At 60.3% G+C, this 16,012-nt stretch overlaps 1 protein-coding gene across 23 annotated transcripts in view; it reads left to right on the top strand.

Moving 5' to 3' along the window:
* Positions 1–16,012, top strand: part of CACNA1G (calcium voltage-gated channel subunit alpha1 G) — a 61,879-nt gene that overhangs the window by 9,681 nt on the left and 36,186 nt on the right. For 22 of the 23 annotated variants that reach the window (XM_036033742.1, XM_036033739.1, XM_036033740.1 and 19 more), the window contains exons 5-9: positions 513–672; positions 1,139–1,439; positions 1,564–1,656; positions 3,879–4,662; positions 6,594–6,970. In XM_036033742.1, coding sequence (XP_035889635.1) covers positions 513–672; positions 1,139–1,439; positions 1,564–1,656; positions 3,879–4,662; positions 6,594–6,970 — 1,715 coding nt within the window. The remainder of the gene's footprint in view (positions 1–512; positions 673–1,138; positions 1,440–1,563; positions 1,657–3,878; positions 4,663–6,593; positions 6,971–16,012) is intronic. The other variant, XM_036033745.1, reaches the window with a different exon arrangement.

Raw genomic sequence — 16,012 nt, 5'->3', positions numbered from 1 at the left:
CTGTGGTGGCAGTATCTTAGAAAGGTCAGCTGACTGTGTCTGGTGAGAGCAGGAATAGGATCGGGGGTGTGTGTGAGGTGGGATTTGGGAGCAGAAAGCCTGGTAGCCTACATTTAGCTGCTCTGCGACCCTGGATAAGTCACGTCGGTTCTCTGCGCCTTGGTCCTCATCTGTAAACTGGGGGCGCCCCCTGTGCCATGATGATGCTCAGTGGGGTGCCATGCAGGAGGGTGCTTTGGAAACTGTGACTGCTCTGGTTCGCTCACCCTTGGTGGTGCTGCACGCTGGTTCATGTGGGGGCGCCAAGAGAGATTGCTGGAAGGGTCGGTGGCTGCCAAGGGCTGCCTGCGAGTGAGAGGTGTCGGTTGATCTGCCCTCCAGCGTGAGCCCGGTCGTCTTAGCCTCAGGGGGGCCCTCTCTGGTGGGCCCCTTCCGGGAGCTCTGCCAGGCCCGTGGCGGCCGGCCTAGCCCGGCCAGCCTGGCGCCCCCAGCGTGGCTTCTGCCCCCCGCAGGCATGCGCATCCTTGTCACGCTGCTGCTGGACACGCTGCCCATGCTGGGCAACGTCCTGCTGCTCTGCTTCTTCGTCTTCTTCATCTTCGGCATCGTGGGCGTCCAGCTGTGGGCAGGGCTGCTTCGGAACCGGTGCTTCCTGCCCGAGAACTTCAGCCTGTGAGTGTCGCTGGGGGCGACCTGGGAGGGGTCGTGGGGCTGGGAGCGCCCTCGGTCCCTGCTGGCAGTTGATGTATGTGTTCTCATATGAATGGCATGTCTGGTTCTCAACCTTACACATGGAAGTCACTTGGGGAGCTTAAGAAATTTCTGAGGCCTTGGTCCTATTCCCACACACTCTGATTTCATTGGTCTGGGGGGTCAGCCTGGGTCCGGGGAGCTTTCTGAGCTCCTAGGTGAGCCTGATGTGCAGCCCCACTGGACAACCACTACTCTAGGATGTAACCTTCCAGCGTCCCCACTCTGGAGTCTCCCACTCAGTCCTCACACTCCCCGTCCACACTCACAGATTCCCCGCGCCTGCCGGGAGCTCGGCCTGCATGCCTCCGTGCCCTCACCCAGCCCTTCCTTCCCGGGCCTTCCCCCTGGACAACCCGCCCCCGCCTCATCCTTGTCCCCTCCACAGCCCCCTGAGCGTGGACCTGGAGCGCTACTACCAGACCGAGAATGAGGACGAGAACCCCTTCATCTGCTCCCAGCCTCGGGAGAACGGCATGCGCTCGTGCAGGAGCGTGCCCACCCTGCGCGGGGAAGGGGGCGGCGGCCCGCCCTGCGGCCTGGACTACGAGTCCTACAACAGCTCCAGCAACACCACCTGCGTCAACTGGAACCAGTACTACACCAACTGCTCCGCGGGGGAGCACAACCCCTTCAAGGGCGCCATCAACTTCGACAACATCGGCTATGCCTGGATCGCCATCTTCCAGGTGGGGCGGCCTGGGTGCCGGGAGATTCCCCTGGACAGGGTGGGGTGGGCGCAGGACCCCTGGAGGAGACTGCAGGAGACTTTAGGGGGCCCAGAGTCAGCCTGCGCCTCTGCCGCCTCCCCAGGTCATCACGCTGGAGGGCTGGGTCGACATCATGTACTTTGTGATGGATGCTCATTCCTTCTACAACTTCATCTACTTCATCCTCCTCATCATCGTGAGTGATTCCTCAGGCCCTCGAGGGGATGGGGGACCCTGGGGAAATGGGTCGGGGAAATCCAGAGAGGGGAAAGCTTGCTCAGTGTGACGTTCTAGCTCTCAGGACAAGTCCCATTAAGACACACACCCAGAGAGAGCAGCTGTCAAGGGCAGTCAGGAGGAAATACAAGGTCAAGGCCCAGTGCTATCACTTATCACCACTTACAACCTTGGGCAAGTCATTCCCATGAGACCCCCAGCCCCACCCTGGACCTTAGTTTCTTCATTAGTAAAATGGGTGCTTTTCACCCCAAGAGTGATACCACCTCTGAAAGTGGCCAAGGGTGGTCTTGTTTCATACCGGGACTAGGCAAGCACTATGGGCACTTGGCTGAGGAGCAGGCGGGAGATGGTAAACATCCTGAAACATCCTGCAAGGCGTTGCCCCGCCCCAGGTTCCCATCACTCGGTGTTGGGAAACACTGCGTGATCTCTTGTTCCTTCCAGCTCAGAAGTTCCAGGACTTAATGAGGGCAGAAGGCAGAGGCAGAAGGAGCAACATGTAATAGTTTAAATCACCACCATTCGTAGTGTAACAGTTTAATTGCTACTTCTTATAGCTAATATATATTGAGCACCTACTATGCGCCAGCCCCTGCTCTCAGCGTTTTTTTCTGTGCTGGCGCGTTTACTCCTCACCACGGTCTCGTTATCCTCTCCCCTTCACAGACAAGGAGACCAGCGTTTCCTCCTTTGCCTGACCCCGCGGTGGGCCTTGCCTGGGCGGTGGGGTAATCGTGCTGGGTGGGGCGTTGCTCCTGCTGCGTGCGGTGACAGCTGCTGCCTGCCGAGCCTTCGAGCCTTCGTAGTCCCTGGGGGCCGTGTGCAGGGCTTGGGGCTCCAGCTCCTAAACAAGAACTCCAAACTTCAGAGGGCTTGGTCACTGGGCTAACTAAGTGGCTGGAGCTGAGGACTCAACCTCAGGCTATAGGCGCCAAGCCCAGTCCTTTCCCCACGTCATCAAGAGGCCAATGACCGAGCCAGACAGACAGACAGATACCAGACACTGAGAGAGATTAAGATCTGCTCAGGATTTAGGACAAGCTCCAGAGAGGGGGAGGCGGAATAAGGCAGCTCCCTGGGCGAGTGAGAGGCGGCGGCTGGGCCCTGAGAAAGGACGAGTCCTCCCGGCCACCCCGCCCTGCTCCTGCAGCATCCCTGGTGGCAGAGTGGCCGGGCCAGGGGCCTGCTCCCACCCCACCAACACCTGAGGTGACAACGCCAGTGCTTCTAGGAAGCCTGGTTTTTTCACTCTGCTGCTGGCCTTGGGGGAGGGGGAAGGAAACACTGGGGAGGTGAGGGGCCTGGTTTCCACCTTCCCACACACCCCTAGACGAATCTTTCCAAACAGCTCTCTGGAATCACACTAGCAAAGCTAATTATCATAATTACTAGGACACAATCTAGAAAAAATTGCTTTGTCACCATAAATATTCATTTCCTTCATTCCGGATTATTGTCCAAGAACAGCTCTCCCAGAATCCCGAGGAACCTGGGGCATGGAGATGGGGATGGGGTGGTGTGGGCAAGTCCGAGTGGCCAGTGGCTGGTCTGCCGGGCTCAGGGTCCAGCCCATCAGCCAGTTAGGGGAGGGGAGAGGCGTGGGGAGGAGGGATACAGACATGAGGGTCCTGAGTGAGGCCCCACAGTGAAGGGTTTCTCACTCAAGGTCACACGGTTAGAACTGGGACTGGAAGCAGGAGGCTGGTGAACAAGGCTTTTCGCCAGCATCTCAAAGGGCTCAACCCAATGTGGAAATCCCTTGTCCCCAAGATTGCATCCATTTCCCCAGCCTCCTCTACTCCTACTGGGCGTTCAGAGTCTGTGGGTGGGCGTGTTTAGGGGCAGGGACCCTGGGAGACACTCTTGCAGGGTGGCATTGGGATCCACAGGAATGCCTTGGCACTCCATAGAGCTTGGTTCGAGTCTCAGCTCTGCCGTGCATCAGCTGAATGAACTTGTGCAAGTTCTTCAATCCCTCTGAGCCTCAAGTTCCTCACCTGTTAGATGAAAATAACAGAAGTGTCGTTTCTTAAGGTCATCATGAGAATAAAACAAGACAATGCTTGGACAGTTATGGAGCCCAGCCCCCGGCATAAAGGAAGTGCTTAGCCCCTGGTGGCAGGCGCTGTCATTCCCTTTTCTTCAGGACGTCTCCTCTTGCTGTCCCCACCCCAACAGGTGGGCTCCTTCTTCATGATCAACCTGTGCCTGGTGGTGATCGCCACACAGTTCTCAGAGACCAAGCAGCGGGAGAGCCAGCTGATGCGGGAGCAGCGCGTGCGATTCCTGTCCAACGCCAGCACCCTGGCCAGCTTCTCGGAGCCGGGCAGCTGCTACGAAGAGCTGCTCAAGTACCTGGTGTACATCCTTCGTAAAGCAGCCCGCAGGCTGGCCCAGGTCTCCCGGGCGGTGGGCGTGCGGGCCGGGCTGCTGAGCAGTCCCGCAGCCCTTGGGGCCCAGGAGCCCCAGCCCGGCGGCAGCTGTTCTCGCTCCCACCGCCGCCCGTCCGTCCACCACCTGGTGCACCACCACCACCACCACCACCACCACTACCACCTGGGCAACGGGACGCTGCGGGGCCCCCGGGCCAGCCCGGAGATCCAGGATAGGGATGCCAACGGGTCCCGCCGGCTCATGCTGCCACCACCCTCGACACCCGCCCTCCCCGGGGGCTCTCCAGGGGCTGCCGAGGCTGTGCACAGCTTCTACCATGCTGACTGCCACCTGGAGCCAGTCCGCTGCCAGGCGCCCCCTCCCCGGTCTCCATCTGAGGCATCGGGCAGGACTGTGAGCAGCGGAAAGGTGTACCCCACTGTGCACACCAGCCCTCCACCAGAGATGCTGAAGGAGAAGGCACTCATGGAGGTGGCCCCCACCTCTGGACCCCCCACCCTCACCAGCCTCAACATCCCACCTGAGCGCTACAGCTCCATGCACAAGCTGCTAGAGACACAGAGTACAGGTGAGAACCTGGGAAGGGGCCTGTTTGTGCCTCTCGCCCCAGGGCTGGGTGGCGCCCCAGGAGGGACCGGGGTCTGCATTCAGAAGGACTGGGCTCAGATCCCCGCTCTGCCACTCACAGCCTTGGGACTGTCAGTCCTGTGGCTTCTTTGGGCCCTAATGTTCTCACCCGTTAAAATGGGAATGAGAATTCCCACATTGTAATAATAACGATAACCATCATGTGATAAGCACCTGCTACATGCTCTGCTCCGCGCTGTTTGCAATGATACCTAACAGTTGCTGCCCAGTTGCTATGTGCCTGCCACATGCTTTGCAGGCAGAATCCTTTGGGCCCCTCCAAACAGTTGAGGCGATACATAACCCTTCTTACCGACCCCATTTTTCTGATGAGAAAATGGAGGCTCGGAGAGCTTGCATGACTTGCCCAAGCTCATGCCATTGGCGAGGGTGGACCCAGGACCATCAGGCTCTGAGACCCATGCTCTGTGGAGACCCCGTTGCTGCAAGGCTCGGAGGGGAGATGCTGTGTGACTGTGGCCAGCTCCGTGCCCCACACTGAGCAGGCTCGAGAGCATGAGTTTCCTTCCCCGCCCACAGGGACTTGGGGCCTGGTGCTGCAAGCCCTCAAGGGGCTGGCAGTCGGATGAGTAGAACACCCACTGTCAGAGGAAGTGAGGTGCTCGCTGCCTGTGGGTGTCCCCAGGCAGGCGGGAGGGGGGGCGGGCCCGCTTCTACAGACAGACTCACTGTCGTCACGGCCCAGGGCCTGTGTTTCAGGAAGGATTTGGCACGTGGGAGAAGGTGTATTTGTGGGACGTTACGTGGGAACGTGGGCTGGGACAGGAAGGTGCTATCACAGAACACAGCACGAAGGGCTCCGGTGCCAGCTTTCCCGCTACCCCGCCACGTGACGGGGGCCGGCTGCACACTCACACGCAGGCACGTTTCGGCTCCCTCCTGTGTAAAAGGCAGGGCTGGGACCGTCCCCGTCCGTGGGTTCCTGTGGACGCCCTCCTGTGTGCACTTAGAAGGGGAAACAGAGTTGGGTGCCAGTGGCTGGGCCCCTCAGCTCGGTGCCTTTTTGTACCTGCTTTTCCTGGGTGCTTTCTGAGGCACCTTTCAGCTCTCGTATTGGATGACCGAAGCTGGATTTAAATGGACATTGACATCTGAGGATGGGTCACTATGTGCATGCGAATGCACAGCCTGGGGTGTGTGCATGCCTGCAAGAAGCTGTCCAGTGTGTGTGCACGTGCTTGCATGTGTCTGGTATCCATGTGTGTGCACACAGGAGTGATGCTCTTGTCTGGTGTATACGCATGCCCACGTGTACCCATGCTTGGTACATATGCATTGTGTGATGCCCATGTGTGTCCATGCCTGGTACATGTGCATTCTCTGTGTACATGTATGTTTGGTTGTGCATAATGTGTGGTATGCAAATAATATGCGTAATACACAGTACATGTGCTTATGTACACAAAGTGTCTACCTTGTATACGTGTGTGTGTCTGGTGTATGTGTGTGTGTATGTGTATGTGAGCACGTGTGTGTGTCTTAAAGGTTCTTTGAAAAACGCTACTCAGAGCAGTATCCATTGTGGGCTGGCTTCCCTGGGGTGGAGAGGTGATCTAGGTTCCTTGCTGAAAGTTCCTGGACATCAAAGCTGCCCGGGACCTCAGAGGACACCAAGGTCTGACCCCAGGACAGCAGAGGCTGTCAGTAGGGCGCTCCTGGTGTCGGGGGGCAGTCTGTGCTCAGAACTGCCCATGTTGCAGGGCACTCAGCACCCCTGCCCCACTCAGTGGCCCGCACCCCCACCATTTGGAATCACCCTACGTTCCCCCACTCATTTTACCCACCCTCGGAGGGAAGGGCCGCCCCAGCTAAGAAACACTGGAGCCTCTAACCTCTACCCTCCTGTCCCAGGCACCTGCCAAAGCTCTTGCAAGATCTCCAGCCCTTGCTTGAAGGCAGACAGTGGAGCCTGTGGCCCGGACAGCTGCCCCTACTGTGCCCGGGCTGGGGCAGGGGAGGTGGAGCTCGCCGGCCATGAGATGCCCGACTCAGACAGCGAGGCGGTTTATGAGTTCACACAGGATGCCCAGCACGGTGACCTCCGGGACCCCCACAGTCGACGGCGGCGGAGTCTGGGGCCGGACGTGGAGCCCAACTCTGTGCTGGCCTTCTGGAGGCTGGTCTGTGACACCTTCCGGAAGATTGTGGACAGCAAGTACTTTGGTCGGGGGATCATGATCGCCATCCTGGTCAACACGCTCAGCATGGGCATCGAGTACCACGAGCAGGTAGGGCAAGGGCACGGCCCCCGGGGCTGGGGCCCTCCGCTGCCTCCTCCCGTCCTGCCCCCTGGCTTTGGCTTCCTCTCCACGCTGCGGGCCTGCATGGCAGAGAGGCCAGGAGGGAGACGCGGCAGCGCGTGAGCTCTTTCAGAGGGTGCGACCCAGTGAATGTCATGCATCTCTAAGTGTGGAAGTTGTCCAAGGCAGGGGCAGTGCCTGAGCTGGGCGTGCTCCGCCAGGAAAGGCTCCCTGGAGGAGTCAGGCTTTGAAGGGTGTGAATGAGTGACGTGCATCAGATGTGGGCATGGCCTCTTTGGAGGGACAAGTCCCTGGAAGAGATTTGGGTCTTTGGAGAAGATAAGAGGAGGTGTTGGGAGATCCTTTAGCATGCACCTGACTCCATCATTAGGGTCATGATGGACTGGAGACAGAAGGGGGCTGTGCAGGTAGGGGTGAGGAGTGGAGGGCTGGCTGCTGCGTCAGGGTGGAGCTGAGGCTCTCGGCTCCTGGCCTGGCCTGCGTGCTGCGAACCTTGCTCTGAGCAGGGCGCTGGGTACGTGAGAGCACCCAACATGGCGAGGGGACTTGAAACCACCGCATTTGAGGAATCATTCTAAGAATCAGGATGTTTAGTCGGAAGAAGAGGAGGCTCAGCAGGGACCGGCTGTCTTCAAATATTTGAAGGGCTCTCATGTGGAAGAGGGAGCAGGCTCGTTTTGTGGGGTGATGGCGGCCAGCAGCAGGACCTGGGGCTCAGGAGGGGAGGCTGCCCTCACCCTCAGAGCTGAGCAAAGACAGAAGGGGTGGCCTGGGGGACCCACTGACCCCCACCCCTCGCACTGACTGGGGGTGGGTGCAGGCCCCTTGGGGCTCCACAACCACGTTTAACTGCCTCCTCCATGTTGTTCCTTCTGGAAGGCAGCCTGCCCCCCCAGCGTGGCCCCATGGCCAGGTCACCCCCTTGGCTGATTCTTGGAAAGAGAGGGGGCAGCAGGCAGGTGCTGCCGTCCGTCCACAGGCCCTTCTGTGCCCTTCTCTCCTAGGTGTGCTCACCCTCCTTGGTGGGGCTCAGGGAGGGAGCTGGGTCACGAGAGCCTGACCTTTCCTGGTGTGGCACCAAGGCTGTGTGCTTGCCCGGCTCCCCTGACTGTGGGTAGAGGCACGTAAGGGCCAGAGGAGTGGATGGGACGCCTGCATGGTGGGAAGGGTAGGGCAACTATGAGGCAGGGTCTGGGACTGGCTTGCCGGCACCCACAGGGAGGGAGGAATTGGGGGCCTGGGGTGAGGCTTGGTCCCCACCAAGAGTGAGGCTGGGTTGAGCGTAGGTCCGAACTGCTGGACCTGGGGCCGGGTAGATACTCGATGTTCATTTCTCAGGGGATCGGCAGCCCTCTCCCTCCCCCCACGGACTTCTGCCCACAGTGTTGTGAGCACTCGGCTCTTACCCCAGCTACCCTGTCCGGCTGGTGTGCCCAACCCCCTGCCCCTCCCCATCACCATTACACCATGCTGGCACCCCTTCCTCTCGCCTCAGCGCCCGCCCCGCCCGCCAGCCGTCTCTGCCGGATTCCCTCCCTGTGGAGGTGAGAGGCAGGAAGGTGGGCAGGAAGGATGCCAGCTGCAGCGCCAGCAGGTGGGGAGTATGGCGCTGTGATGGGCGTGTTGCGTCTGGGCGCCTGGGGCGTGGGGGTGTAGACGCTCGCCCGCTCAGCCAGCCTCCGGGGAGAGGTGCTTTGCTATTCCAGGCTGGTGGGGGCAGCGTTTTCTGCTGCCGGGACCCAGAGGGTAGCAACCCCAACCTCCTTTTACCCTGGCTCCCCAAGCCTGAACCTCAGCCTCCTCTTCCTCACGCCAGATCTGGCTGTGGTCAGTGCCCGTCCCCCAGGGGTCACCCACTCAATGTCTCTTATGGGGGCCCAGTGCGCCCATCAATTTCTACCCAGCTGGATGCTCTTGGTGGAGGCTTTGCACTAGAGAGAAGCTGAGTCACAGAAACCGCGGGCAGATGAAGCCGCAGCAAGAGGGCTTTCAGTGAGACATCAGGAAGGACATCCTCTAGGTGGGAAATTAGAACTGATCAGTCGGGGGCACCTCAACATCTCCTTGCCAGAGTTCCTGAGGAAAGCAGGGGATGGCCCCCCGAGCCCTCAGTGGCAGGGAGTCCCCACTCAGTGGTGGCACCGCGTCTGCTCCAGGGAGGAGTTTGTTCCAATACCTGGTTGCTGAGAGCCCCCGCAGGGTTGAGTGGGAGTCCCCCAGCAGGCCAGGCAGATGACTGACTGCTGCCCAGCGGGCCCAGGGGCCGCGGGGGCGGTGAGAAGTCCCAGAAGCAGCCATGGTCCTGCACTTGCAGGCACTGCGGTGTGAACGTCCCGCCATCTGGGCCCTGGAGCCTGCGCAGGCTGCTGGGAGGGGCGGAGGGGGGCAAGCAGGGGAGTGAGGAGACACGGGGGCTGAGGGACAGACACAGAGGGGGAGATGGAGACGTGGAGAGAGACAGAGATTGAGACAGAAAACACGGCAGAGGAGAGAGGGGCCACAGAGGGCAAGCTGGAGCCCCCGAGGGAGAGAGGCAGATGTAACGCCAGGAAGGCAGACACAAGAGGGGCGGTGATAGGAGGGGATGATAGAGACCCGGGGGAGGAGACGGACACGGAGGGAGGCACAGAGACGTGTGACAGAGGCAGAGATGCGGAGCGGGAGCCGAAGACAGAGGCCAAGGCCCAGATACAGGCGGCAGGTGGGGGGGGGAGGTGCGGCAGGCGGGGCGGGCACGGGGAGGCACCCTGAGGTGGAGCCTGCCGACCCGAGGAGGACGGTGGAGCCAGTTGAGGGAGACGGCTGAGAGCGCCAGCAGGGAGAGCGGCAGCAGATGCTGACAGAGGCTCGTGGCTTCCCTGCAGAGCCCTTAATGAGGCAATTGTGTCCATCGATCCCGCTATCTATCGATCAGGCTGGGGGGCGCTGGAGAGGCGGTTACTGGGGCTTCCCTGGGGGAGGGGCCAGCTCTCTTCCCTCCCACGTCTGTCCTCTCCACTGTCACCCACCTCACCCATCGTTCGGTTTTCCTCCTGGGGACGGTGATGCCCCTCCTGCCCCTCTCCACCAACAGCTTGGTGGAGGGAGCAGCCATGTTGTCATACTCCTTCCCCCCAAGAGAGGCCCCGTGCTGTCCACACTGTCCTCCTTTCCCATCCACTCAACCCACCAGCTGATGGGGAACTGGCAGGACTGGTTTGTCCAGAGGGGACTGGTGAGGGTGATAAGGACATAGAACACTGAGGAGGGAGCAAGAATATGATCTGATGGAGGAGGGTGAGCATGTATGTGCCCCATCCACTAGGGGGCAGTACGCGGAGCAAGGAACTTCTGTGAATTTCCCATCCATCCATCCATCCATCCATCCACCCATCCATTGCACACACATTTCCTGTGTGTCAGGGTTGGGCCCAAGCAGTGGCCTCCTGATAAATGGTTAACAACCAGCCCTTAAGAAAGAAAAAGAAAAAGAAATCCTGAGTGGTGTTCATAGCGTTTGCCAATTACCGTGGTGTAAATGCTCCCACCTCGGCTAGTTTTAAGCTCCCACCGTGATGTCACTGAGAGGGGATCTGGGAAGAGGTGTGCGCGACTGGTCCCCTCGAGCTGATGCGAGACAGCTCCGGCACACTGCTGGGCCTGAGGCACCTCCTCCCTCCTCTCAAAGGGTCACCAACAAGTAAACAGTCACATTTGCTTGATTAGTGCGAGCTTGGAGAGGGATGCACGGAGGTGCAACCCGTGACTCAGGCTGGGGAAAGGATTCTGGGAGGGCTCCATGCAGGACATGACCTTGGAGCTGAGTTTGAAGGAAGAGTGAGATGTAGTGGTGAAGGGGGAGGGGAGGGCACAGTGTCGGGGAGGGCCAGGAGCACCAGGCACCGAAACGGAGAGGTTTATAAGGAGTCCGTGGCACTGGGTAAGGGCTGGAATGGGCAAATGGTAAGAGATGAGTCTGGAAAAAACTCAGGGCCAGACCCTGAGAGGCACAGATGGAGTTTGGATGTTATCGTGAAGGTGGTGGGTTTCTAACAGAGGGTTTAAGCAGGTCACCGTTCGTGGAGGTTTGTGTTTGTGGGAGTCACGCGGGGAATGGAAGGGAGGGGCGGGGACAGGAGGCAGGAGGCCAGTGTGAGGGCTGCTGCAGTGGTCCAGGCAGTTGATCCATCTCCGCTCCTGGGATGGAGAGGAGAGGGCCGGGAGACTGGCAGGTGGCTGGATCAACACCTGTGGGGTCCTTAGGGAGAGGAGGCAGCATGAATGGCACCTAGATTTCTGCTTGGGGTGGGTGCCCTGGGGCTTGAGCAGACTTGGGCTGGAGGACGATGCGTACAAGATGCCCACAGGACATCCCGGTACTTATCCAGCAGGTGGCCGGAGCTCAGAAGAGAGGTGTCTCTCAGAACCTGTCTCTGCCTAGGTCTGCACTGGGGCGAGGCCACTCCAGGAGGCTGGGGGATGCCAAGGAAGTCTTGGGGACACAGGAGCTTCCTAATCGTCCCCCTCCTGGCTCTGGATTGCTGAGGGTGGGGGCTAACCTCGTATTCTAGAAGACAGACGAGCGCATGCAGGAGAAGGGGAAGGACATGTGTCTCAGTCGTCTCTCCGCTGTGGAGGAGAGAGAGGGAGCGTCCAGAGCTGGTGGCCTCTCAGGCCGGGAGCGGACGGGGCTGGTGATGACTGTGCTCGTTGCTCCGACTCTGGGCCCGTCCTGTCACTCCACATACGTGCCCAGAGAGGGTTGCTATTTATAATTGAGTGAGGTTGGCTGTTCAAGGCGGAGGACGCTGGGGGTGGAGGTGGGGGCGAGCCCAGATGTGGTGGGGCTTAACTTTTGAGAGGATTCACAGACTCCTTTTGGGTTCTGCTGAAAGCTGGAGACCCTTTCCCCAGAAAACACATGCGTGCATAGACACCCCAACGGTGGCCTTAGCGAATGAGGGTTTCTATGGATGCCTTCCACTCCAAACCCAATCCTCGGACCGCCCAGGAGTCCTTTGCCTCCAGGCAGAGGAGCCCTGGCTGAGGAGCTGGGGCTGGGGTCCAAGTAAGACTTGTGGGGGCTGATCCTTTTACAGCTGCCCAGGCCCCCGGCTTTCAAAGGATCGCCGTAGGTGGGAAGGAGGGTGCTGTTGTGGAGATGGCCAGCTGAAGGGGTGCTCACTTTCCTTCAGGCATCCTCTGGCTCTCGGCTCCCCTAATTCCCCAAACTTGGGAGCACCTCCTGTGCACAGCGCCCTAGAGTAGAATAATAGAATGGCAGAGGTGAGGGCAGAGCCAGAAGCACCCCGAAACTTCAGTTCTGGTGGAAAAGTCATTCTGCTTCAGGGACGACGATGCCGAATGCGGTAAGGGAGGCTTCCGGGGACAGAGAGCTGTGCTTGCACCCGGGTCGGGGGCTAGGAAGGGCTTCGTGAAGGAAGCGGCTATTGAGATGGGCCTCGAAAGATAAATGGGGTTGGCAGCAGCTAGGGCTAGGAGCCCAGAGGCCCAGGTGGAAGGGTTAGGGTGAATTCTGGAAGCCCAGCCTGGAAATGCACAGGGGGGTGTAGGATGCTCTGAAAGGACCGTCATGGTGCCTCCCACCCCCACCCTGAGGTGTCTGAGCAGAGTTGAAGGAAGCCTGAGATTCCATTAGGTGCAGGCTGGGGTGGGGGAGGGACCAGAGGCTATTTCTGTCATTCGGATCAGAGACAATGAGGGCCCCAAGTCTGGAGGTGGCCGGGAGAGGGAGGGGCGGGGGAGCGGCCGGCCCACGGGTAGGGTCTGCCACTGGCACTTGCTGCCGGAGGGATGGAGGGCAGGCCGGAATCCTAGATAACTCCCAGGTTCCAGGACAGAATCCTGGAGAGTGAGGGAGCCGCGAAGTCAGGGAAGGACAGGTTTGGGAGGGGAGGGGAGACGGTTTATTTTGGACGTGCTGCTTTGGAGCTGGCCGTGGGCCACCCCGGGAAGGCTCTCAGGCAGGCTGGCTCTCGGGGTGAGGAGCCAAGCCCTGGGGGGAGATTGGTTAGTGTCCTCTACACCCAGTGACAGCTGGGGGTGTGGGAGAGGGGGAGATGGGGGAGCGGGGAGCCCAGGGGAGGGAGCGGGCTCAGGTTCAACTCAGGAATGTTGGCCTGAGAGAAGGGAGCTCAGGACGGCAGCAGGTGGCCACCAGCGCAGGGTCAGGGAAGTCAGAGCAGGCCAGCCACGAGGCGGGAGGGCTGGCAGCTGTTTGGATGCCGCTCTGGCATCCACTGAGGGGAGGGCTGGGAAGAGGGACCTAGAAAAAGCTGCAGAGGTAGGGCCTGGGGTCCAGGGCTTATTGGGCCTGGATTCACATGACAGTTTCTGCTTTGGGGCGGGGCAAGGAGATCGGAGGAGTGCAGGAATCTGGGATAAATGATGGAACGGAATGGGGCCCAGGGGAGCCTGGAGGATGGGAGTGAAATGGAGGTGCAGGTGGAGGAGCGGCTGGCTCCCTTCCAGGAGGGGAAGAGAGGAGTCGGCTGCAGGACCAGAGCCTCATGGGGGAAAGAGGGAGGTGGAAGCCAGGCTGGGCGTGGGGACAGGGGCCGGGGAGAAGGAGAGGCTTGGGGCAGCTCCTGGCGGGGAGAGATGGGCATCCAGCAATAAAGGACGGTCAGTAAAGGTGCACAGCAGCCGTGGGGCCCCAGCAGGGCCTCACCCTGTCCAGTCAGCACAGGTTCGTGACTGGAGCAATGCTCAGCAGTTCACCCACCGCAGCAGAGAGGCTGAGGAGGTGGAGACTTACCAGGGCTAGGACTGGGCAGGACAGAAGCCCTCCAAGGTTTGCGGCATGAGCACAGCCTTTAAATGGTCCACCCTGGGCTCTGGATCGTGAGGTTGTCCCGGCAGGTGAGGGGCATGGGCCACAGCTCCAGAATTTTAGGTCAAAGGGGTGTTGGGTTAGCTGTCTGCACGCTGAGCGAGCACTATAGGTGCTCTGTGCCTGCTTAGCTTGTGTATTCACTTGGGGTAGCTTCGAGGAGCTCATGGGAGATTGTGGGTGAGGGCTAAGGCCTCCCCCACCAGCCCCCCTTGTTAGGAGGTGCTGGGGCACCATGACATTCCAGCCGGCAACATTCCAAGCTGGCGAGCGTCCAGGGGGATGGCCAGCAGCAAGGCCACGATCTATATGATGAAGCCTATGGCGTTTCCTGGAAACCTCCTGCCACACCAATGCCCCCTGACTTCCCATACCCCCTTGAAAGGAGGAGGAAGAGGAAGGAGGCAATCCCAGGGACCCAGTGTGACCCTTACCCATCACTCTGGCCACCTTAGAACAGCCCTCCCGGCTGTGCGGGAGCAGCGGGTGGGACGGTCACAAGCAGAGTGAACTGAAGGGTTGGAGTTGGGGAGCAGAGATTTCAGGGTCAGTGGAGCAGGGGGCTGGGAGCTGGGGGTGGGAGGGGCACTTTGGCAGTACTGGGGTGACTCATGCAAGCCCCCACTCAGCTCTCCCCGGGCTGGTCCACCCCCTCGAGCCTTCCCTGCCATAGGCACCTGACTGTCTGTCGGGCCTGCTCCCGGCCTCCTGCCTGGACCTCTGCAGTATCCCCTAATTGGTCTGTCTCTCCGTCTCTCCAAGCTGTCCATACGCTGCCACCACTGCAGCCAGATTAATCTCCTTAACACACGGCTCTGCACATCTCTGCTCCACCTCCCGCCCCCACCCGCAGAGGCCTCGGTGGCAGCGTGTGGGCAGAGGCGAGCCCAGCCTGAGCCGTGGAGCGGAGTCCTTCCGCCAGGCCCTGCCGACCCTGCAGGCATGTCCCCCACCGGCCCGTCCCCCCTCGGATCCCGGCAGACCACTTGATTCTTGGTCCCCAGTGTGCCCTGCCCATTCCCTCCTCTACACCTTGGCTCACACTGCCCCCAGCGGGGGATGTCCCCCACGGGAGCTCTCCCCTCACCACCTCCTCCCCGCTGGCCCCCTGACCTCCACTGGGTGGGAGCTCCTGGGGCGCTCCTGGTATTTGCCTCCCTGCGTGGTGCCCGGTGGCAGCCTTGCAGGCTCGCTGTCCTGCCATGTGTGAGGCCTGCTTCCACGGTCAGTGCCCACAGGGCCACCTGCGCGCGGCTCTCGGCTGGGTGCGTTCACAGGCTCGAGTTCCCGTGCTCTGCAGAGCAGCCTCAGCACGAGGTGGTGTTGCTCTGTTTAACAGAAGAGGCCACTAGGGATCAGAGAGGGGAAGGGACTTGCCCTAGGTCACGCAGGTGGAAATTCTCAGCGCTGGCAGGCCTCCTGTGTTCAGGTTCAGCCCCACTCACTATTCAGCACCAGTGTCATGCACACCGTGGGTTAGTTGACGGAGGTGCTGGAGGTGCTGCGGGTTTCAGAGGCGTCCTGGTGTGGGAGCCACAGTTGCTCTAAGGTGACGGGCTGAGGGAGGGGGAGGGTTGGGACATGGGCGATGGGAAGTTTACAGGTAGCATCAGCCCGGAGAAGAGCCTGAGGCCTCTGGGTGGGAGACGTTCAGACTGCCTGGCTTTGACTCACCAAAGCCCCCACCGGGCCTTGGCACCTCTGAATAAGAGGGAGGATGCAGCCTAGACCTGAGAAAGGACTTCCTGGCAACCGGTGAGGGTCAGTGGGGGCAGGCTGGCACCCGCCTGATGGGCTGTGTGCGTCTGCACGGGCTCTGTGTGGGGGTGGGGGAGGGGTGGCAGTGTGGAAAGGTGCATCGGAAAGCACAGATGCACCTTTCTAAGTGAGCAGAGGATGTGACCTCTAAATGACCACATCTTCCGGAGCAGGCCGCACCGTCCAGGAGGCAGGGGGGAATGACATTCTGGGAGGAGGGCACTGGCCATGTAGGACCTGTGGAGGATGCTACCTCCCCGCCCTTTTGCAGCTGCCGTGGCCGGGATCTGGTCCCTGGGGCCACCGTGTTGCTAAGATTGCATCTCCGCGCCCTTGTCCTGCATTTGCAGAACATTCCCAGCCTCCAATTTAGTAACTTGTACAGACCTGGATGTCTGGGGGAGGAGGGCTCTTTTCCC

The sequence above is a fragment of the Phyllostomus discolor genome, chromosome 8, assembly GCF_004126475.2.
Source record: "Phyllostomus discolor isolate MPI-MPIP mPhyDis1 chromosome 8, mPhyDis1.pri.v3, whole genome shotgun sequence".
NCBI lineage: Eukaryota > Metazoa > Chordata > Mammalia > Chiroptera > Phyllostomidae > Phyllostomus > Phyllostomus discolor.
The sequence above is the reverse complement of the archived record's forward strand: the minus strand, read 5'-3'. Positions and strand labels throughout refer to the sequence as shown.